The 25,659-nt window shown below is 36.2% G+C and overlaps 4 protein-coding genes across 5 annotated transcripts; 1 reads left to right on the top strand and 3 right to left on the bottom strand.

The window, feature by feature from the left end:
• Positions 1–403: 403 nt before the first annotated feature.
• Positions 404–6,512, top strand: LOC107820764 (glutamate receptor 3.3-like). 2 transcript variants are annotated; one of them, XM_016647109.2, is made up of 7 exons: positions 404–886; positions 1,518–1,823; positions 2,124–3,466; positions 3,563–3,840; positions 4,758–4,789; positions 4,873–5,276; positions 5,831–6,512. In XM_016647109.2, the coding sequence occupies exons 2-7, from the start codon at positions 1,559–1,561 to the stop codon at positions 6,299–6,301; spliced, it is 2,793 nt and encodes a 930-aa protein (XP_016502595.2). In that variant the 5' UTR covers positions 404–886; positions 1,518–1,558; the 3' UTR covers positions 6,302–6,512. The 2 variants fall into 2 exon arrangements, with proteins under 2 accessions (XP_016502595.2, XP_016502603.2); XM_016647117.2 differs by having other exon boundaries at positions 646–894.
• Positions 6,513–7,640: 1,128 nt separating this feature from the next.
• On the bottom strand, positions 7,641–15,559 carry LOC107820778 (serine/threonine-protein kinase/endoribonuclease IRE1a-like). The gene is made up of 6 exons (XM_016647127.2): positions 15,000–15,559; positions 12,204–12,438; positions 10,344–11,866; positions 8,996–9,168; positions 8,377–8,623; positions 7,641–8,238 (listed from the first exon to the last, which is right to left on the bottom strand). Exons 1-6 carry the CDS (start codon positions 15,152–15,154, stop codon positions 7,788–7,790), a joined length of 2,784 nt encoding a protein of 927 aa, XP_016502613.2. The 5' UTR covers positions 15,155–15,559; the 3' UTR covers positions 7,641–7,787.
• A 1,147-nt stretch (positions 15,560–16,706) lies between these two features.
• Positions 16,707–19,979, bottom strand: LOC107801158 (glyceraldehyde-3-phosphate dehydrogenase B, chloroplastic-like). The gene is made up of 9 exons (NM_001425906.1): positions 19,724–19,979; positions 19,521–19,628; positions 19,056–19,217; positions 18,796–18,963; positions 18,084–18,244; positions 17,905–17,966; positions 17,755–17,804; positions 17,234–17,640; positions 16,707–16,997 (listed from the first exon to the last, which is right to left on the bottom strand). Exons 1-9 carry the CDS (start codon positions 19,820–19,822, stop codon positions 16,865–16,867), a joined length of 1,350 nt encoding a protein of 449 aa, NP_001412835.1. The 5' UTR covers positions 19,823–19,979; the 3' UTR covers positions 16,707–16,864.
• Positions 19,980–21,387: 1,408 nt separating this feature from the next.
• On the bottom strand, positions 21,388–25,031 carry LOC107801159 (uncharacterized). Its single transcript, NM_001425905.1, has 5 exons — positions 24,842–25,031; positions 22,681–22,798; positions 22,353–22,449; positions 22,112–22,198; positions 21,388–21,752 (listed from the first exon to the last, which is right to left on the bottom strand). The coding sequence occupies exons 1-5, from the start codon at positions 24,906–24,908 to the stop codon at positions 21,618–21,620; spliced, it is 504 nt and encodes a 167-aa protein (NP_001412834.1). The 5' UTR covers positions 24,909–25,031; the 3' UTR covers positions 21,388–21,617.
• Between the last annotated feature and the right edge of the window lie 628 nt (positions 25,032–25,659).

Here is a 25,659-nt window from a genome sequence, read left to right as displayed (position 1 = left end):
CCAAACGTAATTTGAAATTCCAAAATATTATTTTTCAACTTAACTCTAAATACAATATTTTTTTCAAAAATTACAATTTTTATAATCAAACGCCTATTTAGTGGGCGTTTGGATATAAGAATTATAAAATTTCGAAAAAAGTGAAAAAAGTTTCAAATGAAAATGATATTTGAAAATTAGAATTGTGTTTGGACTATGAATATAATTTTGGGCCGTTTTTAAATTTATTAAATCATCTGAAGGGAAAATTTTAAAAAATAGTTTTTGGAATTTTTTTTTAATTTTTAAAAAATTTCGAAATTCATCGTTAATGTGAAAAATGAAAATTTTATGGTCAAACACTGATTTCGGAAAAAAGCCAAACGGGCCCATAAATTCTTTTCCTTTTTTTGGTCATGTTGTTAGAATTACTTAAAATATTCACGTGCTTGTAAGAGTTGTCTGACTTTCATGTCTCCTTAATCCTTCACTTTGTTCCCAGTTCCTCTTAAATTCTTCTACTAGGATCCACCACTGGATTTTCCTAAGTTTCAAACTTTCCATTTTTACCTAACCAAGATTTTAACTTTCTAAGCTTTTGAATTCAAGAATTATTATGGGCATAAACTGCTAATATAGTTGCCAAAAAGAAGCCTAATTTGTCATCATTTGTTGCTGGATTCTCAAAGTTGCAAACTTTTCCATTTTTACTCAACAAAGATTTCAACTTTTTATGCTTTTCAATTTAACTAATTAAAAGGGTCATTCCTAATTGCTATATTCTTGCAAAATACAAGCTTAATTTAGTCTATTAGTATAATTGATCATCATTGCTAGTAGCAAGAAGAAAATATAAGGCAGGACAAAACCTCTGGTGAGGATAACAAAATGGGATTTTGGCTTAGAGGTAAAAGGGTCTGTTTAAAATCTTGATTTTAGTCTATTTATTCTTCATCTTTTACTTTGTCTGCTACTTTTTCTTCAATAGTATGTTTCTTTGTCTTAAGGTTTGTTAATATCTCAGACCCAACCTTTTTTCCTTGCTTGTTAGTGTGAATTATGATATCTATATTTTAGTACTTGTTTCATGGCTATAAGAATGTGGCTGCTTTTTCTGCTTTATTTTGCTTCTTTCTGAAGCTTAATTCATTCTATTTGGTTTGTAAAAGGTGGGTTTTCATAATAATACTTCCTTTCTGATGAGGACTTATGTCAGGCTTTACTTTTAGCTTAGAATCTGATTCTTTTTTTCAGTTTAAGCTAACTGTTTCTCTTTTCCTTTTCCTTTTTTTTTTTTTAATTTTGTGTTTAATGTATAGGCGCCAGCTCCTACTTTTTTTTGTGGGTGCTTGTATGTTTGATCTAAGTTTTTCCAAATATATTCGATTTTAGTATATAAAGTCCATGTGAAATTTTTTAGTTTGTACCACATTCGAAGAATTTACTTAACAATATGCTGAAGTATTGATATTGTAGAATGTCGGTTCTATAAAGTTTTGATGTGATGAACCTGACTGCTTGAGAATTCTCTCTTGTAGAAGGAAGTGGTAAGATGGATGCTAATTAAGCAAAGAAAGATATGAATGCGCTTTGGATTTTTGTCTTATGCCTACTCTGCTTTGGAGTGGGTTCAGACGGGTTGAGCGGAAATGGCACTTCAAGGCCAGCTGTCGTGAATGTAGGAGGTATTTTTACATTTGACTCTACAATTGGCAGAGTTGCCAAGATTGCAATTCAGGAGGCTGTTAAAGATGTTAATTCCAACTCTAGCCTCCTCCGAGGAACCAAACTAGTTGTGAAATTGCAAAATTCCAATTGCAGTGGGTTTCTTGGCATGGTTGGAGGTACTTTTTTCTATGTGCATTTGCCTCCCTTAATGTTACATTCCCTTAGCTGTTGGCAATATTATAATCAAGAAAAAACAAATTAAAGATATTGCTTGGATTAGGAAGCTATTGCTAATTTCGACTATGACTTGTAGTTCATCAGGCTTAGTTAATGTAGATAACTGATCATTTATGCTATTAGAATCATCTGACATAGCGTAATAGATCGACTTAAATCCAATGGCAGTGATTGATTATTTCCCAATTCTCTCATTTAAGGGTATATTTGAATCTCAACAAAACTTAATTTGTTTGCAGCCTTGAAATTTATGGAGACTGATGTTGTTGCAGTAATAGGCCCACAATCTTCTGTAGTTGCCCATTCTATATCCCATGTTGCTAATGAACTTCAAGTTCCTTTCTTATCATTTGCTGCTACCGATCCCACACTCTCCTCTCTTCAGTTTCCTTATTTTCTTCGGACAACTCAAAGTGATCTGTACCAGATGACTGCAACAGCTGAGATCGTTGAATATTATGGTTGGAAGGAGGTTATTGCGATATTTGTTGATGATGACTATGGGAGAAATGGTGTCTCTGCATTAGATGATGCACTTGCAGCAAGGCGCTGTCGCATCTCATATAAAGCAGGTATTTCCCCTGGAGCTGCTGTAACTCGAGGTGATGTTATGGATGTTCTGGTAAAGGTTGCACTAATGGAATCTAGAATCATTGTTCTACATGCATATCCTCCCTTAGGATTCATGGTCTTTTCAGTGGCACACTATCTTGGAATGATGGGTGACGGTTATGTATGGATATCCACGGATTGGCTTACCTCTGTGTTAGATTCCTCTTTTCCCCTTCCACAAGATAAAATGGATATCATGCAAGGAGTTCTTGTTTTGCGTCAACACACTCCAGAGTCTGAAAATAAAAGAGCATTTTCATCTAGATGGAACAAGTTGACAGGTGGTTCATTAGGGCTTAATTCCTATGCACTTCATGCATATGACACTGTTTGGTTAGTTGCACATGCCTTAGATTCATTCTTTAATCAGGGAGGGACTATTTCATTTTCTGATGATACTAAGTTGCAATCAGTTGAAGGAAGTAATCTTCACCTTGAAGCAATGAGTATTTTTGATGGTGGGCCACTTCTGCTGAAGAACTTACTGCAGAGTGATTTTATTGGTTTGACGGGGCCATTCAAGTTTAATCCAGACAAATCTCTTGTTCTTCCAGCATATGATATCATAAATGTAATTGGAACGGGTTTTCGGCGTGTTGGTTACTGGTCTAACTATTCTGGCTTGTCCGTTTCGCCTCCTGAGTCCCTTTACTCGAGGCCACCTAATCGTTCAAGTACAAACCAAAAACTTTATAGTGTTGTATGGCCTGGAAACAATGTACAAAAGCCTCGTGGATGGGTTTTTCCAAACAATGGTAAGCAACTGAGAATAGGGGTGCCAATTCGAGTTAGTTACCGGGAATTTGTGTCTCAAATTCCAGGCACTAACAATTTTAAAGGTTTTTGCATTGATGTATTTACTGCTGCCGTAAACTTATTGCCGTATGCTGTTCCACATCAATTTGTCCCCTTTGGAAACGGGCATGAAAATCCAAGCTACACTGAAATGGTGAAGCTAATCACAACAGGGGTAAGTTCTTGCTGAGTGAGGGTGCTATATCCATAATTACCTAAGACTAGACTATTCTAACTATGTTACAAATTAACTGTTCTTGTGTGCTCCCAGAATTTTGATGGTGTTGTTGGTGACATCGCAATAGTTACAAATCGAACTAGAGTTGTCGATTTCACACAGCCATATGCTGCATCTGGACTTGTTGTTGTGGCCCCATTCAAAAAGTTGAACTCAGGTGGTTGGGCCTTCCTAAGACCCTTTTCTGGTCAAATGTGGGGAGTTATCACTATTTTCTTTCTCTTTGTTGGGATAGTTGTGTGGATTTTGGAGCACCGGACAAATGATGAATTTCGTGGGCCTCCTAAACAGCAGCTAATAACCATTCTATGGTGAGATCAACGGTCCTTTTTCTTTCTTTTTTCCGTTTAAATTGTCCTTGCAGTGGCGGAGGGTTTAACGTTGACCCATATGGCCCTACCTTGTATTCATTACCAAAATGTGAATACATAAAGGACATAGTTCTTACCTCCAGAGGTCCTATGTGAAAGTGGACCGACTTCTTTACAAAAAAAAAAATGTCCTAAAGCATTTATGTGCTTATATGAAATGTTCTAAGTCAAGAAAGGATGACTCCCCATTTTACATCAATTAGCTTTACAAAATAACAAAAATTAATAAAAGGTCTACATTCTCATGCTAAGTTACAAAATGGTGAGATCAAAGTTCGTTCACAGAAGAAGCATCATAATCCCAATAATTGCATGTGATTGTGGTAACTGCTGATTACAAAGTTGTGAGCAGACCCAACCAGTAAGGCATGCTCGTGATGAACTTAGCATAGCTTCCTACTCCGGTGGTAGTTCTTTTCTTCTTCTCCTCTTAAATGAACAGGAAAAATTAGATAGCGGGATAAAAAAGTTCTTGATGATATGATTGTTAATATGTCAAAACTTGAAGGTGTCGTTGTATCTTTCTATTTCCATTTTAATACTACATGAGTTCGAAAATCTGCCATGACAGCTTTTTATCAAATCGCTACAGTAGAGAGACATCATGCCGCTATAGCTACTCCATTGCCGTTTGCTTGCTCGACTGCTTTATCTTCTTGTAACAGTTTCGAAGAGTTAAATCTTATTCTTTCATTGAAGTATCCATCTCATTGTTCAATTGAACTTTGATTTGAATAGGTTTGCAGCCATCACTCGGAGAAGTGCATTACTTTTATAGAAGGATTGCTCCTCACAATAAGAACAACTTCTCTGTTGTGGAAGACTATTTGTCTGACAATTGTTTGTTCTTCTTGCAGGTTCAGCCTTTCAACTCTCTTTTTTGCCCATAGTAAGTGAACTATAGTTTGGTATACTTGTTTTCTGGTAAATCCAGTGTTTACTTTGCTAACTTTTGCAATCTTTCTTATGCAGGAGAGAATACTGTAAGCACGCTTGGTCGCATGGTGCTGATCATATGGCTCTTTGTTGTTTTGATAATAAATTCAAGTTACACTGCAAGTTTGACCTCCATCTTCACTGTGCAACAACTGTATTCTCCTATTAAAGGACTAGAAAGCTTGAAAGAAACTGATGAACCTATTGGGTTCCAAGTGGGTTCTTTTGCCGAACGGTATTTGGAGGAAATCGGTATACCAAAATCCAGACTTGTTGCCCTTGGATCACCGGAACAATATGCTACGGCACTTCAACGCGGTCCTGGAAAAGGGGGTGTAGCTGCAGTGGTGGATGAAAGGCCATATATAGAACTTTTCCTGTCAAACCAGTGCAAATTCAGGATTGTAGGTCAAGAATTCACCAAAAGTGGGTGGGGTTTCGTAAGTGATCTCTATTCCTACTGATCTTTTTTGTCCCTTTCCTTTTTTCCTAATTCTATGCCTACTGCTTTTTCTTTTTTTCCTTTTTAGTCCTAATTCAGGATTTGTAGCTTTTCTTGAGTTTTCTAGTTCTGAAGAAAATTGCGGAGAATGTCTTAGGTATTAAGAGTTGCATTTCATTTGGGTGTGAAAACAAAGGCATGTAAAGAAAGATTGTTGAATCTCGTAGAAAGCACTGGTGGATTCATTACACACTCGAGCATTTTGGTCTAATCTATGTATGATTTTTGCAAGTCAATGTAATCTAAAATGTCGCTGAGGTGAAAGTGATATTGGTTTCCATTCCAAGTTTAGGCACTCCTTAAGAAATTTCTATTTTGTTGACTGAAAAGGTTCTGTCCTTGACATGTTTGTAGCATGTCAGTAAGCAGAATTTCACTCAAACTGTTAGGGGTTCAGCATTTCTATTAGTTTATATGTTTATTTATCTATTGGATACGCAGAATCCAGGAATCATGATTTCTTTTGTCATTTCTGTTTTTTATTCTTATTAGGCATTTCCTCGGGACTCTCCGTTGGCTGTTGACTTGTCAACTGCAATTTTAACGCTATCTGAAAATGGAGATCTCCAGCGAATACATGACAAGTGGTTATCAAGAAGTGCATGCAGTTTAGAGAATGCTGAGCTTGAATCAGATCGCCTTCACCTGAGAAGCTTTTCAGGCCTCTTTCTTATATGTGGGATTGCATGCTTTATTGCTCTCCTAATATATTTCCTCCAAATTATGCATAAGTATCGCCAGGCTGCCAAGGCTGAAGCTATTTCAGATGGTTCTACTGGTTCACGTTCTAAACGTCTTCAAACTTTATTGTCACTTATTGATGAGAAAGCAGATAAATCAAGTAGAGACAGCAAGAGAAGGAAAGTAGACAGATCAGTTTCTGATGAGAACATGGAAAATGACTTGGGAAGGGATTCCAGGAGGAGAGAACCACAGGTTTCTTCTCAGAATGAAGTTCATTAGTTGTTCAATTATGCTAGCGTACATTTCTTATAGGGTTCTCATCAAGTTTCAATTTTGAGTGGTAATAATTTAATCAAAAATCAATCAGTCATTAGTTATGTTTAGGATTATAGATGAGAGAATTGTTTTATACATCATATATAAGATCCGTGTATCAACTGTAAATTAGCACAATCTTTACATGATCAATAGCATTTCTTATTTCTGGGAAGAGTGACAAACTAAAGTATGCTTCATCTTTGAGCCTTCTTCTTTGGTTTCATGTGAACCGTGCTTTTGTTATTGTGTTTTAATGATCTCAAGATGTAACCATAAAGGAAAAGTAAGTTCTCTAAGTTGACAACAACAGAAAAAAAAAGGATAGTAAGTTCTCTAAGGTTGCACTCTGTTAAGAGGCATTATCAACCTTGGCTTTGGACTCTTCTACTCAGGACCTTAGCTTTGGATGTCGTCGCCTTGATTTCTGTCTTGACCAACAGGTGAAGATAATTTCCTATTCCTATGCTAAGTTCCTCTCCCTGTACCTTCTAAAGGTGAACAAATGATTCTGTCTGCATTATCGCCTCCCTCTGTTTGTAGTTTCTGCCTTTTAGGCTTGGTAAGTTAACATTCATTGCTGAATTCCAGCCTTAAGATATCTTAGCCATTGATCATTGCACCTAATTTTTTGGAAGTATGGAAGCTTCTTCAGATGCTTGCACTCAACTTGCAAATGGAAGGAATATGAGTGCTATAGAAAGGTTTTAGTTTTATCTCGGACAGCCATATTCATTGTTAGAGCAACAAAAAAGATGCATTTAGCCCTGTATCATTATAACTTCCACTCAACTACTTGTGGGAAGAAAAAATGTGGTGCACTTATTCTTGCTGCACTTTTTGAGATAGAGATTATGTGGCACAGAAGGTGCAATTACCATATTGAGTCTCATTATCTTGGTGCATTTTTGGGGACCATCCATTTTAATTTGGTGTAGTAGTGCTTTCATAGGTTAGGTTAATCATGATTTAGTTGGTCACCTTGAGATTGTTATTGGGAAGCTACTCAAAACACACCCCCTTGTATAGTAAAATTATTGTTACTCTGGGAAACAAAGTTACTATATATTAATTGGATGGATAGAATCATAGAATAGTAACTCCTTCATAATTTGTCAAGTCTTTTGCTGCTTTTTGCTACTTTGTGCAAGTCACAGCAGAATTTGTAATATGTGAATCTCCAACTGATCGACAACATACACTATTTCAAAAAGGTATACATTCAACTACCAGCATCACACTGTGGAAAGTCTACTATGAAATCCCTCTAGATATAGCGGGAATGAACTATAGAAGACAAATATGGAAATAGAATGAGCATGACCAGCTGTAGTTGAAGAGGTCAGATTTACACATCTATTTTTGTCAATCATTCATTATCATAGTATACAAATTACAATATATACAAAGGTTTGAATGGTCTCCAGGAGAGAGATGGGTTTGGAATTGGCTAAATTTGATTGCCTCTGAAATATTTCTGAAAGATATCTTCTTCTAAACAATATGCATGAAATACTTTGTAAACCTCAATTATAAGTCTTGGAAATCTGGTGGAGAAATAGCTTTCAAATCCTTCAGGAACCTGTCCAAGAATTCCCTGTATTTCCTTTGGAAGTTCTCTATAATGGTTTAACTTATTTCTGATAACACGTAACAAATCGCGGACACTATCGTACTTGTAACGCCTGTAGCGACCAATGTCATTGATAAAGGCACTGTCCATTTTTTCATTCCACAAACCACCCAATGCCACGGTCTTAACACTTTCCACTGCTTCCAAAAGTTTAGATCCATTCTCTCTATCCTCTAATTCTACTCTATCACTGGCATCCCGGAGGAATGAAAGCCGCATCTCGGAATTCCAAAAGAAAGGATGATGCAGTATTTCCACTGCCTTTGGCCTATGGGATAGACAAAAAGGCAATATGCCTCCGTCAGTGAAGGTTAATGAAGACTACAACAATGACACATAACTTACAAATACATAATATCAGGGAATCATTCGTGTACCATAAATTTGGGAACCATGATGTCATTACCTCAGCTCTGGCTTTGGATGTAGGAGTGCACTAATGAGATCTGCTGCCTCTGGAATATTCTCTATCAGGAATAAATCTTTTTGATTGTTAACTATATTTACATCACGTTCAAGACTATCCCCATATGGATGTTTTCCCCCGGTTATGCAGAAAAAGAGTACACAACCTAAACTGAATAAATCCACAGCACGTGTCTGCCGTTCATCACGAAGTTGCTCAGGTGCTTGCCAGCCTGAACTCCCAGAGCCTAAAGATATAGTCGGACAGAAATAAAACGAGCTGAGTAACATCCATGCATGTATTGTAGATGCAAATAGATATGCAGAAGAAAGTTTCAAAGGAATCCCTGTTTGCAAATGAAATGCCTCTGCTATAGAAATATACGGATTATCAACTCCAAATAGAAGGGAAATAGAAGCTTTTCATTTTATTCTTTTTCGGACAAAAAGAAAGTGAAATGGAAGTTATATTAAATAAACTGAAAAATAAAAAAGCAACAAAAGGAGACCCTCCTCACCCTTCAGCCAGGGAAAATAAGGCACGCTTGGGGCAGGGGAATGCACTAGGAAATTTCAATTGTTACCCAAAAAAAAGGCAAATTTCTGGAACTAAGGCTCACCAGTGGAATTTTTGGTTAATGCAGACATGTCCCCTGCAAGGTGCTTGCTGATACCCATATCTGAAATTTTTGCACTTATAGATCTCTCCTTTACTATAAGAACATTCTGAGGCTTCAAGTCCCGGTGTACAATTCCCAGTTCATGCAAATGGGCAAGGCCATGAACCATATCTCTGCCATTAGCAATCATAAAAGGGATTAATCGTGATTTTGATTGCTTCTCAAATACTTCTGAAAGTGCTGTAACTAAATAATCGTGAAAGGAATAATCAGGTAAAAAGACATAAAACATCTAATATGCAAGCACTGAGAGGGCCGCATATGAAATAAATGATTCAGAGGCTGATTGCTTTTATTTTCCTTTTGTGAGATCAAAATAATATAGAAGTCTCAGACAGATGAGAGAAATGCTTCAAAGGGTTCATGGGAATCACAATCCAAAATGGAACTGAAGCCGAGTACTGAAGAAATTCCCATAACAGCTATTAGATGCTTTAGCAATATAGATGTGTGAATTCTCAGCTTATATGTTTCCAGAGCCTGTGATTCATTTGCCCGAGAGTCATTCTTGAATTCTCCGCAAGTTTACACATTCAGTAACAAATCTTCCATCTCCAAGTCTAAAGTCGTAATGACGACCATTATGATACAACTCCTTGACATCATCCGACAAACAATTATTTGTTTAGAACTCATTTATAGTGTAATTTGATTAATAAAAGCATGGGTTACCACTAGGAGTCCACTAAGCAAAAAGGTTTAGATTAAACAATCGTCAAAATAATTTTTTTGGGATAAGTATAATTATTCTTGAAATATTTCGGTACATATATATAAGAGCTAATTCAACGTAAATCTTAATGGTCTATTCCAGATTCGAATGTGGACCCTTACATAATTTTTTTTATTTCTCAAGTAAAAGCTAAGGAATAACCAACTACAATGTATGCTACCTATTTCTGTATCCAACTCGGTTCATATAAAAAAAAATTCAAGCTACCATGAACATTTCCTACCTTACACTATTCAATCAATTTCTTCAAGAAAACTTGAAGTGAACAGTCTGTAAAAGATAAAGAGTTTGATATACAATCAAGAGCTCCAGTTAGACATGCCCCATAGTCTACAATCCAAGAGAAGCAGTTTCTCAGGCATGGTTTAGTTGAAACCCACTTTAACAAGAGTTACTTTCAGCTCAAAGCCATATGCTGAGAAAGCTATAGATCATGCACTTGATATTGACTGATCCAAGAAAAAAAAACACTTGTATTGAATTGAGTCTCCATACCCATGAAAGAATTCAGACCAATAAAAATAAATAAAAAACTGAGCATAACAATAGACCAACCTCATCAATTTTAACAAGTGAGCTGAAGGATATCCATTGGGCTTCCATAACGGGAAGTCCTCCTTATCTCCAGATTTCCACTGAAATTTTACGGTGCAATCAGTTAAACAACCGGCATCCTGGTCATCTCCAGAAAATTGCTTTTGGCAGGAGCTGGAGAATGATGATGTAAACTCATATAAGCTACAGGTGCAACGCTCAAGAGCGAGATAAACAAAATCTTGATCGTACTCCACCCCGTACCAACGAACAATATTTGGGTGTTGATCTGAGGCAATAAGATTCTGAATTTCTTTCACAGCCACTTCGTGATGGGTCTGGACAAGTCGTTTAACAGCTACAGGACGACCATCATAGATTCCCTCGAGTACGATAGTGCCATTGCTCCCCTTAGCTATTTCAGTGTTAGAGACCAACAACTTACCTATCTTCCTATGATATACAAGACTACCATACTTGAATAAGTTCAGTTCCAAAACTTTCTCACTCTTTCCAATTTCAGGGAATCCACCACTTACTTCAGCATCATCATTATGATTAGTTTTCTTATTCTTCTCGCCACGGGTACTTTTCTTACTCAAACCTGACTTTCGAGCTTTCTTCTTCTTGGAGGTCACATGCAATTCGGGATCTGTTGCCTGCTTGTGCAACTTCCACCTTTTCCACAGCACAGTATAAGCAAAAGAGAAAACTGCAATAAGCAGCATGGATGCGTTTAGCACAACAGAACTCCAGTTATATGAATGTACTAAAGCATCAGATTTCGTGATTGTATTTATATCACCATTATCTCCACTAGGCAGACGCATGACCCCAAATTCCTTAGCCATAGATGGAGGTGACATATTTAGATGGCCATTATCTCCACTAAGCAAACGCATGACCCCAAATTCTTTAGTCATAGGTGAAGGTGAAGAACGGATTATATCAGCTTCGTTTAATCCCGATAGTTCAGTAACTGGTTTTAATACAGGATAAGAAGCAGGTAAAGAAAGCGCCTCATTTCCAGAAAGAGCATTCTGTGGCCTACCAGATGCAAAAAGTGATTCTAATGATCTAAGATTCCTCACTCGGTGGACAGCTGGCTTTGTAGGACAAACTCCATATCCAGAATTCAATTGATCCTCTTGGTCAGAAAGATCACCAACAAAACTCTCAATTTGTTTACATTGCTGTGAAGCCTCAAAATCAGCAAACATTAAGTACCATAAAACCTTTCCGGTCTTCGAAGAAGTATATTTCAGAGCATAGTCTGTTCTCATAATGTAGAGTGGATTTAGAGCTTCCGAGTCTGTGTCCTGCGCTGCTGCCCATTCTTCAACATCCTCCCTTGCTACAATTGGATTTTGTCCAACATCTGTATCACCTTCTAAAGGAAACACATCCGACCTAAATGTGTTGATAAGTTTCCCGGTTTTAGCATCAACAATGAATACAGTGGTCTTCTTTGATCCCAACATGATTCCACCATCTGAGACATATGGAGTACGCTTTAGAAATTCTTCCGCACTGAATGGAAGCTCCTGAGATAATTTAAAAAAATAGCAGATTAACAAAACACAGTATTTTATCCTTACCTCAACCAAAAAATGAAACTACAACACCTCGCAATGTCAAACTATTTCATACGAACATGCAGCACTCTCAAAGTAATATTAACAAGTTTTCATGCATCACTCTCGTCATGATATATACACTAGTAGATGGACAAATAGAGAAACCCTCTAGTGAGAATATTCAAAAGAATCGTAAAACTACCGGTAAGGGAAATAAAAGCTCTTCAGAAATGCATTTCCTCAACATAAAACTCCGTAGAGTTTCTGAATGAGCATGGGTAGAGAACAAGTTCAGTCAGCGTACCACTTTTTCGAAGCCATTCCCGTGCATGTATAGTTTCCAATCTTCACCACAATCTATATAGAAGTTATCATCCTCAATGGTAACATTGTTACTATCACCTTGATAATCAGAGAGAGCTTGATAAGAAGAATAAATGGATGCCCCTGACCTAAATGACCAGATAAGTTCTCCTGATTTTAGCTCCAGCAGGTGGATCGTGCCATCTGGAGCAGCTATAATCGCTGTATCGCGTTTACTGAATTTCAAAGCAAAGAGACAACAGATTGCACTTGAATTAGCTTAGGGGCATTCGAGCAGAGAATCTATACTAAGAAGAAAGCAATTGAAAGATGATAAGTAAAATGAAGCACATGAAAAATAAAGATGAAAAAGTCTTCAGCCATACACATTATCTTATCAAAGAAACTTTAAAATGAAGATTTTCAAAATTCTAAAACGAAAAACAAAAACCACATCCCTGTATTTTCTGATCCTGAAAAATAAGAACTTCACCACCATGCCAGCGTTTCACTGCTGTGGGTATTAATATGACATCATCATCTATGTCATCCATTCTAATAAAAAATAGAAACAGCAAAGCAGCTTTGTGCAACTCAATTGTGAAGCCTATCACAATTTATTTTTTGCTTAAAATCCCATTGTATTAAGTGCATGGTTACTTCTCTATCCCACTCCCAACTTTCTGTCCCACTGTTATAATTTTCATAAGCTCTTATTTCCTTTATCCTACGTTAATCTCCAATTTAAGTAGTGGGATGTATTCAGTCAGCTCGGCATACAAAGATTTGAACCGGGAGGGATCTCAACTCAGTTTATGGCCTTGGAAACAAATATGGAAAGTAAAAATGCCTTATAAAGTGGCATGTTTTACCTGGATGGTAATTAGGGAGGCTGTCCTCACTCAGGATAATCTAAGGAAGAGGGGTATACCAATTGTTTCAAGATGTTATTTGTGTGGGAATAATGCTGAGACAATCAGCCATCTGTTTCTTCATTTTCTTCATTGTAGAGTGACCAGCCAATTATGGGATTTGTTCATTAATCTCAGAGGTGCTAGATGGGTAATGCCAGGGAGAACCTCTGATCTTTTATTATGCTGGAACACAGAGGTAGACTTTACCACAGACAAAAACAGATGGAAAATTGTCCCAGCAACTATTTGGTGGACAATTTGGAAAGAAAGGAACCTGAGATGCTTTGAAGATACAACCAACTCTCTACAAAAGATTAAGATGAAGTGTATTCTTCTTTTTTGTTTTTGGTGTAAATCAGAATATGTAGAGGATCCTGATTCAATCCTGGATGTTTTCAGTTCCTTGTAAGAAGAACAAGGACTATATTTTTGCTTTTCCGTATTGTAATTGCCTATTTTGGCTTCCAGCACAAAGTTTGCGCTGATGATTTTTTGAATATACTGGACACTTTACCTTCTCAAAAAAAATAATTCTGAACCATTAAATGTGTAGCCGTCCAACCCGCGACTTCAATAACTTGGTCAATTGAAGTGAAAAGATGTGCTTAGCCGAAATCAATCGGTACAAAAGATTGGGTCAACATGGCTTAGGTGCACTACCCAATTTGACCTGTCAATTTTCCCAAGTTGAGGTTTGTAGCGATGCTGACTTCAAGCTTCAGACTCGTATGCTTCGTTCCCATTTACTATCTTCTGCTTTCCTTTCCAACTTTTGATGTTAACAAATCAAATTCCATTATACAAAGAGCTCATACATTGTTAAGGAGATAATGATAGAGTTGGTTGATGTTCTTTTTCAATTAATTTTCAAAAGAGTCTACAAGTTGAAGACAGGTAGATCTGAGTGTTGGACAAATAGTCACTGATTCTGATGCAGCAGTCAAGGTTCACCATAATTATCAATTATCATTGCCATGCTACTAAAACTTTTTAAACTAGCTCAAAGTTTTGTTGGTGTATCTGATGGAAAACTTTCTACCAGATTTGGTTTAGGCTATGAACACCACTCAACACATTTTCTACCCAATCCATACTGACAGTAAAATAATATGGTGGGTGGCTCCATGTCTCATACTGTTCCTCAACCCATTTCGACCCGCCTAATCTACATCCAACGTGTCCATTTGTCACTCTTATCTCAATCCTTTAAGTTGTTTATCAACTTATATAAAATTCAGATTGCTTTAGACAAATTTAAGTTATGCAGACACAAAAGTATACGATCTCCTGACTAGTAACAATGTGTTGGAAAATGTATTTGGCGTAAATCATCCAAATGTTTTTTGGTCTCGCCTCTCTCATACTGAATCTATAGGTGCAATTCCAAAAGGCATAATTCTTTCCTTTCAGTTAAACATAGTATACTGAGGCCATTATGAGGGAGACATGTCCCACCAAAAACAATCTCAAAATCCCATTCCTTAAGATACGACAACTTGAAAACCAATGTAATTGCCATGTAAAGCAGATCAGTTAACAGCACAGTTAAGTAAGCTAATGAGTCGAAAACACCCATAAGCGTTCTTATCCGCCTATATCAGTATATATATCAATAAATTAAGCCTCAATCCCAAACTAGTTAGGTGCTATCTATTTATGTCCTCTATATCCTTTCAGTTATCTCAAGCCCTTATCTTCAAAGGTTTCAACTTGACTATTTGCTAGGCATTGTGAAGCTCATATAGCGAAGTATCAGTATCAATTAAGAATATGTGTCATCAAAATTTAGAACAGTTCATGAAGTATCAAAAATGAAAATGACTACAACTTAAACATTGAAGGGAAAAAAGGTCCTTTTTTAATTAACTAAGGGGGGGACTTACGGTTTGAGAGGCAATAGAGAAGTTGAAGGTGGAACTTCTGAGGTAGTTGGGACCTCAACTTCCGGATCGGATCCTTCAGAATTTGATGGAGCTCCATATACAACAGCTATGAGCACAATTGCTAAAAAGAATATGATGAGGAAATAACCTCTCATCTCTAATATTTAAGGATCAGAAACTTCGAATAATTTCCATGAAAATTCTCAATTGCAGCAAATTATCAACAGAAACTGGTGATTTTGAAGATAATTTGCAGTAATTGAGGCAAAGATTATGTCTTTTGATCTCCTTTCTAGGGTTTTCGAATACAGGGAAAATTTATCAACAGAAGATGGCGATTTTGTAATTAATTTAAATTGGTTGAGGCAAAAATGGTATTTACTTTTTTTCTTCTTCTGGGGTTTTCGAATGCAGTGTAAAACCGTAAACTAGATCATCGCTTTTTGCATTTTTGCAGAAATCGAGGTGAGATCCGTAACCGTTAATTTCGGTGCTAACTATGATGTCCGGTCAACTGATTCAGCTCAAATTCAAAGCATTGACCTCTTTGATTTATTTTTATTTTCATTTTTTGTTTTGCTTTTGGATTAAATTCCAACCAAGAGGTTGTGAGTTCGAGTCTCCCCAAGAGCAAGATGAGAAGTTCTTGGAGGGAAGGATGCCGGGGGTCTATTTGGAAACAGCCTCTCTACCCCAGGGTAGGGGTAAGGTCTGCGTACACACTATGCTCCCCGACCCCACTAAGTGGGATTATACTGGATTGTTGTTGTTGTTGTTGTTGTTTTGCTTTTGGATTAAGCAAGTGAGAGGATAAGAGACAAAAGGTAAAAATGACTGAAAATCTAGTTGGACAGAAAAACTTATTCTTAGTTATATTGAAATTAATTATGCTGGAATTATTTATTAATGTATTATTTCTTATTTATTATTTGGTATATTGTATTAATCATGAGATTGTCAATTTTATTGTTTTATCCTGAGATTACTATTCCACTCTCTGACCGGTATAAGTTATACCGATATTATTTAATCTTGGGATAATTAGTAATCAAACAAGACATAAGGCGGTACTAAATTTTTAGCGCATGATTATTTTTGCTTTTTCATGATACCAAACAACCCCTTAAAGTGTAAATAATTAAATGAAATACTAAAAAATTTCAATTTTTGAAAGTTATATAAAAAATTTAAATTAAATAAACACTAATAATGCAAAGATTTTTTTCTACAGTATTAGTTGATTTTACATGTGATAACATTATGAGCAACCTTATTATGACTGTCCATAGAACTTAATTTTATGTGAAATAGTCACATTTGATAGAATACCTCAGAGTTAAAATTTACTAAAATTAGTTAAGTCACCTATGTATTATTTATAAATCGCTCATGTATTGTTTATGATCGTCTAAGTCTAAGTGATCTCCAATTGATCGCTTATTAATTATTACCAGGATCGTTTTTTAATAAAGTGAAAGATCATGGTAATATCATAGATTGACATATACTATTTATGATCGCCTAAGCGATATCTGGTTTATCGCTTATTAGACACTTTTTTAGAAACATATCTTAGGGGATTCAACTTTATTTTATGAAAATCAAAAGAATTTATAAGCAATGGCATGAGTTTGAGTAAAGAATAACTCATTAAGAAGTACTGCTCTGGATATAAAAAACAAAAAAAGGTACATCCCATTTATTCAGTCTCAACTAAATGGATATAGAAAGAATTCATAACACTGATATTACTGTCTTAAATTAGTGGTAATTTGCCACTAAGTTTTACAGACTAAATCTGTAGATAAAAAAATTATTGGCTTCTAAAATCATCCATTTCAAAAGAGGAAACATAACAAAAACGATTATTCATAGACTTTGCATTCCTCATCAGCAGGATTTGTCTTGCAAAACTCATCCAATGGATCTCCACTTCCTGGTACTGCAACTCCTGGCCATTTGTTTGCTACTAGATGAGCCAAATCCACCACACGTTGGCTGCAATTTACAAAAACATGATCACCATTTCATTCATAACAAAAAAAAAGGGTAGCCCGGGCCCTGGTGCACTAAGCGCGGGGTCCAGGGAAGTGCCGGACTGCAAGAGTCTATTGTATGCAGTCTTGCCCTGCATTTCTGCAAGAGGCTGTTTCCACGGCTGGTCACATGGCAGCAACTTTACCAGTTACGCCAAGGAATTTGAATATATTTCACGTATAGTCATTGAACTTTACCTGTATCCCCACTCGTTATCGTACCAAGCCACGACCTTGACCATATCGTCTCCCATAACCATGGTTAAAGAGGAGTCGATGGTGGATGAGACATCAGAGCATCTGAAGTCAACTGAAACAAGAGGTTCATCGCACACAGCTAATACGCCTTTCAATGGACCATCAGCAGCTTTTCTGAAAGCTGCATTGACATCCTCAGCTGTAATTCCTTTCTTCGCGACATTGACAACGAGGTCAACAACTGAAACATTAGGTGTTGGGACACGGAGAGCAATGCCATTGAGCTTTCCCTTAAGTTGAGGTAGCACTAAAGACACAGCCTTGGCTGCACCAGTGCTGGTTGGGACAATGTTCAATGCTGCTGCTCTCGCTCTCCTCAAGTCACGGTGTGAAGCATCTAGAAGCCTCTGCATAACAACATAATCAATCCTATTAGCGCGGAATTACAAGTTTCTATTGACATGAAACCATGTTTATGAAGGTGTTTCATTGGTTTCCCTCTCAATATTGTGCATGATTACCTGATCTCCGGTGTAAGAGTGAGTTGTTGTCATTGTACCCTTCACAATACCTGAAAAGTGAATGGAAATAGTCAACACAACAATCAAAATTGTGTTAATGATTTAAACAATAGTCGATGTAGAGTTATTGTAATTGAATTTGCTGCTTACCAAGTTCTTCATCCATGACCTTTACAAATGGAGCCAAGCAGTTAGTGGTGCAAGAGGCATTGCTGCAATTTCAAAACAATAAACTGTAAAAATTTGGAACAATATGAATGTGCAAAGCCTATATACTCGTGGATGACTAACTTTTTGAGCGATGTATACTATATTGACAGAAGCACAACCTTATGATATCAGCAACCTCGTGAGAGTAGTCTTGCTCGTTCACCCCAACGACATAGGTAGGAATGTCAGCACCTTTTGCTGGTGCAGTGATGATAACTTTCTTGGCACCAGCTTGGATGTGCTTCCCAGCACCTGGACCATCAACAAACACACCGGTTCCCTGTTGATTCAAACAATATAATCAGCTTGGAACCATTTCTCAGAAGTCATCAAGTTGTAAATGCTTCACAAAAGGCTGCAACTTGACTACTTCAATCTTGTCAGGCAAATAAGTTGATCATAGCTATAAAGACGGAGGCAAAAACTTAAGTCGCAAGACAATAGGAATGACTCAACTCCTATATTAGGGATTATTGTGATATATTGTGCTCTAAATGTCCTGAAATTTTTTAAAGTTAGCAATTAGTAAGAGTATTTTAAGCTAAAAAAGAATTAAATTACTCTTTCAATGACCACGGATATCAGTTATCATGCCACTAACATATAAGATTTGTCTTTGTTCCTGAAAATATGAGCTCTAAGGATTACTATAGGCAATTTTTGGGGGACAGAATATGATGAGTTTCATGGATGCAAATACACAGTCTAGTAATGTTGATGAGAACTGTGTTGAAGTGTATGACCAACTCATCTGAAAACTTAAACTGTTAAAGAGAGCACACTTTTATTTACTTAATTATGTTTCTGAAAAACTGAGGATATAAGGTTTACCTCAATAACAATGTCGATGCCAAGTTCAGCCCAAGGAAGCTTAAGGGGGTCCCTGCTAGAAACAACCTTGATGTGCTTTCCATCAACACTAATGGTTTCATTATCCACTATTTTCACATCAGCTTTGAATGTTCCCAGCATCGAATCATACTTTAGCAAGTGAGATGCCTGTATTCACATTGCAGCAAAACTAGCAACTCTTAGTAAATAATTCTAGTCAAGTTAATCATAGAAAGAAGGAAAACATAGAATTGACTCACATTCTTGACACCACCACTGTCGTTGACAACCACGACATCTAGTGGCGAGTCTTTGCGCCCATGCCAGCATCGGAGGAAATTCCTACCAATTCGTCCAAAACCATTGATAGCAACCTTCAATTTAGCAACAGTTTCTCCCTTAACAGGGGTTGATCTTGTGGTCTAGTTTATCATAACCATAAAAATAGATCAGTTCCAGTAGTATATCAAGAATTATGCATACCATCCTACAAAGATTTTCACTTTCATGCACTAACAACATTACACAATAAGATCACTTAAAAGATAACTACAACTAATCGTCCACATCACTAGGATTAGTAACCTGAAAAATAAGGCGTGTAACCTGCTAAAACAGGTTTAATTAAACACACTGATAATGTAAATCCTCCTACATATAAGCTATAGCTTGTCTTGTAATAGTATTTCTTAAAAGAAAAGCTGAAAATAGGGAGAAAAATTTACCTTTGGAGTGAGTTGAGCAGAGACAACATCAAAGAAAGAAGACTCTTTGTTGGAAAATGTCACACATCCACTCGATCGAAGACCAGCAAATTCGGCTACTTCAAATTTCTACACATAACAGAGGATGAGAATTTAGAAAAAACATAACTTTTTAACACATTACTACATAGCAAACATACTTTAAAAAGAATTAAAAAAAAAACCTTGGATAAGCATTGAGTGGGGAAAGAGTGGGAGTTCTTGGTAGGTAGCCTTGTGGTTGTAGGAATTCTTGAAGAAGCCAAAGCTGAGTGGGAAGCCATGGCTGCAACTAAATGATTTTATGGAAATATTTCCTGTGCTATATATAGTTTGAAATATGTTTTGTTGCCAACATATTATTAGTAATTGTTCTATAATGGGAATAATTAAAATAAAGCCATGGTTGGTATTGAAGGTAAAGGAATGAGTGGTGAAGATGGTGTATGAAGATTGATACAAGATAAGATCATGTCCCCTTGTATCTTCCATTTTCACAATCTCAACCACAGATTGTTGGCATATTTCCTTTATTCCATACATGCCCTTGATATTCTTTATAAACTGCCCGTAGTTTGTACTTTGACAGCGTAAATTTTTTTATACCATCAATATAGAATAACTTAGAGAAGGGCCGGACCACAAGGCGGACCCAGGATTGAGAATAACGGGGGCACCATCAAAAACTTGTAGCAAGCAGGTTTCGAACCTGCATCGTGTGACAAGGAGCAAGGCTTATTCTTAGAAGCGGACCATTGCTGCAAGCATAATATTGATAATGATGGTACCAAGAAAAATATTTAAGGGGTCCCCAACGTATATACAACTATGTATATATAGAGTTTTTGCCGAAGTTAACGGGTTCACGTGACCCCTCAAGCATGGCTGTAGGTCCGCCTCTGACCACAAGGGTCTATTGCACGCAGTCTTACCCTGCAGTTCTGTAAGAGATAAGCTTGTGGAAAAAGCTCTACCAGCATTTACAGTGGGGGGAAATTCATGCAAAATGACAAGTATAGGAAACATGTGAAATGGAACTAAAGGAGAAGGGTGGTAGTTACAATAATTGCATTATTTCAAATCCTTTCAACGTCTGGCTAATATTTGCTGAAACAACTATACAAGAAAAATATCAGTGTCTATTCATAAGAAAAGGTGAAAATCTAGAAATGTACTCGCTGAAGGATGAAATGGCTATCGGATTTTATGCCTAGGTAAGATCCAAAATGGAATTGACAGTGTACATTTTCTGTAAATATTTTAAAGCTATTAATTTTCTTGAGTCAAACATGTGAAAAGATTGTGTTGATGGAAAATAGACTTGCTTTTATTTATTTATTTTAGATTTGGAACAACGTGTGGTTGTAATTGAATGTAAAACACCTGGTCCTGATTTGATAATAACTTATCAAAAACTTGAGCCAAGAATCTCAATTTTGCTGAATCTTTACTCGAATTTGTACCCATAATCCTGGTTTGTCGTGCTTTGACTGTAATGCACTCCAATAGTTAAGATTCACCTGCCATAACATACATGAAACCTATGTTGCTCGACTATCCGAAAATGGCGATGTCAGATCTTCCAAAAGTGGTGAATTTGGAGGATCCGACACGTGTGCGGCAGCTGTTTTGGAGAATCTGCGCAACATAGCATGAAACAACAAGCTTCTCGTGCTAGCCTTAACAGCAGTTAGCAAATATATTTACTATTTGAAAACTCAGTAAGAAAATAGGACCTTAATTTAAAAGAATCCATTTCAATGAACGTTAGATTATCAATTACCAAGGAACTATGTGAAAAAGATGATGAATAATGCACTAAGCTTGAATAAGCCAATTACTAACAGATGCAGGAATTACTATATAGGGGCAGTGGAGAAAAGGATTATAAGCAAGTATATTAGAGCTTCAAGCTGAACCTTCCATCAGAAAACAGAAGAATCATAGATAATCGCATATTCTTCCTCACTCTGGATATTATATTGTAGCAAACACCAAAAACACTAAAATTGAACTAAGAATATTCCCAGAATGTATTCAATGTCCTCTGCTGACTATGACATTAAGATAGAATTGTTCTTATACAACAGCTTCAACATCATCTGAGTTCACAGCAGCTCCATTTGGCGTGTCATCTGATCTCAACTGAGTGGAAATGTCATCAATCGCCGAATTCAGCTGGTCAATCTTTTCGGCAAGTTTCTTACGTTGTTTCTGCGGACAAAACAGTATCTACAAGTTAGACAAAGTGGGTTTTTTTTTTTTAAAAAAAAAAGGCTGTTACCCTTTGGTTTATCCTCTGCCCAATTACTTGTAAAGTAGGAGTTTTTTTAAGGGAACCCCAAATGCCAGCTTAAGAGAATTATTTCAGCTAAAGCGTAAGATGCGGATTAAAGTACACAGACCCAAAAAACCAGAATTCACATCAATTAGTGAGATTAAAAATTCAAAATCATACGGAAATTATATTCAATCAGAAGATATGGTTCCAGATACATAAGGATATCCATCTTCCTTATATTTGATACCTCATTACAGCTATCTAATCAAAGACATGCACAACACCAGCTTACCTCCAATGCTTTGTCTTCGTCATATATAAACTTGGGCAACTTTCTCATCAGGTCCTTCTTATCAGCTCCAGCTAATGCCTTGCTGATCTGTAAAGAAGAATAACCTACGATCAGCTCGTTTCTCCACTAAGGTGCAGCACTTAGAAAGAGAAGAAAATATATAGAGTGACCAACAAGATGTGACATTCACGAGTATGTTTAGCACAATAAAAGGCAACAACCAATGCAGTCACATAAGTACCTGGGGTGCGAACACACAGCCAAGTGTGCCAACAATCAATCCTCCTAAAACAAAGCCACCAACAAAGATGCCAGCACCGCTTGGCCTTCCACCATCACTGCCAATTCAGAATGAGAAACATCGGATGTAATATTTTCTCCACTAGGTTTAGATGGCCAACAAAATGTGAAGAAAAACAAAACTACAGTTTCTTTGTGGCTTCGAGTCAAGAACCAAGTTGCTTCTGCCCCTATATAATAGTTCTAGATCTGCTGTTTTGTTTTGCAGAAAGTGACTCTAAATAGAGAGTTCATGCATAACCTGCATATTGAATACAAGAAGGTAATACCGATATGATGCTTGAATGGTCAATGATCTTTTAGAAGAATATGATTTTCCTCCATGCCTTGGACCGAAGGACAACTTGGTGGCACTGACATTTTGGTCTAGTGACTTCAAGCAAGAACCTAATTAACACATTAATAAAGTTAGAGGCTTTACACCACAACACTGTTATAGGTTTAGAAAGACGGCATTATCAATGCAACAAATGATTTGCTCATGTTATTTATAAGCCGAATCACAATTGTGAGAAATATTAGCATCATGCTTTCCCCAAGAAGAATACTAAAAAAATGTAAAATCTCTATGCATATCAGAAACATAGAATTCATTTGTATCACAAAATTTTCCTTCAACTGCTATGACGAAAATAATGGAAGACACGCATGAATTATACCAGCTGAACTTTGATTCCCTTTTTTTTTTTGGGAGACTACCAGGTGAACTTTGACATTAACATGACCCCTTTCTCAATATATAGTTTTTGATAACCTAGCAAAATGTCATCTAATTGAGATACATCTATTACATTAGGAATAGAACTATCACATTGAATTAGGTAGAAGCTATTTATATTTAGCAGAAGGCATATCTTCCATGCAATCACATCCAAACAAAATCTCATTTTATCATTCAACAATAATAATAACTGCAATAGTAAATGGGAGCAAGGTAGTTCGTAGGTAACTGGATGTTAACAGAAATTAGAGGATTTTCCATTTCCACTTCAAGAAATCCTAAAGCCGGTTGCAACCAGGAAGAGCATTATGATGATTGAGGTCACTGCTTAACAATAAAGATTAGCTAGATTTGTTTTTATTTTATTTTATGAAGATAAAGATTAGCCAGATTTTTCAGCACAAGGTACAACACGATTGGAAATGCCCATTGATTACTAGCAAACATAGGTTGCTTGATAATTCTGGGGCTCATGTCCTGTAATTACTTTGATCTTCCAAATATTCTCTCCATACATTACTAAATCGTCATACTGAAAGTTAAAGCAAGCAGATGGATTTTTCCAAAGAAGCAATTAAAATGACTAAGGGTCGGTTGTAGGATGAAAGTGTGTAGGGGGGTTTCTCAGCTCATATAGCTTAAGGCACTTGAGTGCACTTTGACACAATAAAGCTTATCATCAGCTATCGGCCATACAAACTCCGGTGTAGATAAGTAAGAGAGTAAATAAAATCTCTATATAAGCTTCTCTTTCTTTCTATTTTTGATAGATTGATCTCTATAAGCTATTCTTCGGAGAATACTAGGAACTAAATCATGGTGTCCTTAAAATTGAAGTAAGATACCTATCTAGAAAACCAGTTTTCCTTTCCAAAAAAATGATATATTATTGAAGAGAACGAAGTGATAAATCCTTGTACAGGAGAACCTTCTGGGCTTTTAGAATGATATTGGACACATCCGCGGATGCAAGGTTTTGTCAATGGGTGCACCATTTCATATTAACTAGATATAAATACACACACACACACACACACGGAGAGAATGCAATTATTTTTCGAAAATAATATATTCACACCATTTCCTCAAGAGAGCAGTGGAATATGCACCTACTTTATCGACCAACATTTTTCCTAGGGACTGAAGGAAGATGCATATTGCAATAAATCTCATTCAAGCTATAATTCCTTGCAGAAGAAGGGCAATGAAATATCCAAAATTTTACACCCCCATATAACAATGCATCAATTTGGCTAAAATAGGGAGCTCGAAAGACCATACTAGAAGCTCAGTCAAAAAGAATTTGATACAAAAGAGCAGTAAAATTAGGTAAAACAATCAGATCAAGAAAGGAAAAAACAACAAAACATAGAAAATAAACACATCCATATAACAGTCCGCCATATCAGAAGCTCAGTCAGCAACAGAAAATCAGTAAAAGACTGCAGCAAACAAATGAGATCAAGAAATGAAAAACAAAAAAAAAATATCGAAATCAAAACATAACTGTACAGCAGTCCGCTAATTTTGGTACAGTAGAACGCTCATGCAAGCTCAGATAGCAACGGAAATCAGTAAAAGTATATAAAAAATAAGGCAATACAATCAGATCAAGAAATGAAAAACAACAAAATATCGCAAAATAAAGAAAACAGTCAGTCGATTTGAGTATAGTAAGAAATGACAAATAAAAGGAGGGTAAGGATTACCGGAGGAAAAATGGAAAGATAAGTTTTGGGGTTTGGATAAAACGAAGGAATTTGAAAGAGCTGTCATCTTCTTCTGAGCTATGAGGAAAATGTGATTGTGGAGAAGACTGAACTGAAACAACTGAGAGAGGTGGTGAGGGTCGTATTGTTTTGTTTTTTCCCGTTCGATAATATCAATGTGGTTTACTCCGACACCTGGACTTTTGTAATTACCAATTTTATAGTAGTATTTAATTTAAAATTAATTTAATTAATTAATCAAATTATTGGATGCTAAGGTTAATTTAATTAACAACTATTTACGTGTTTTCTGTAATGAGTAATCTGGCAAAATACAATAAACTCTATATCATCTTCTCCAAATTATACATTATATTAAATCAACATGTAAACTTTTTATAATTAATTGTGTAAAAATTGCTGTCAATAAATAGCTAAAATCAAAATAAATGCGACCACCTTTGCTTCTCAACACTGGCAGTGCCAACTAGGCAATTATTTGTAATGATGATAACATGAGTCACATTTTGTATCTCTCTGTGTATTAATAGAAAATTAAACTTCGAGTAAAATGTTTTAAAGGGTTAAATTACTTATTTATTTTAAAGTTAAAGTCATCTTACTGGGGCAAAAAAATGAAACGAGGATTCTATCAAAATAATACTAAGTACAAGTGTTAAATTTTAATGCAAACTTGGAAAAAATCAATTTTTTTGTTAAAGAAAGGAAATGAATTGAAAATTAAAAGAGAACATTTATCCAAATTTTATCCAGACCGGGCCAAAAAAAAGCAGATAACCTAGGGAGAAATTAAAAAA

The sequence above is a fragment of the Nicotiana tabacum genome, chromosome 12, assembly GCF_000715075.1.
Source record: "Nicotiana tabacum cultivar K326 chromosome 12, ASM71507v2, whole genome shotgun sequence".
NCBI lineage: Eukaryota > Viridiplantae > Streptophyta > Magnoliopsida > Solanales > Solanaceae > Nicotiana > Nicotiana tabacum.
The sequence above is the reverse complement of the archived record's forward strand: the minus strand, read 5'-3'. Positions and strand labels throughout refer to the sequence as shown.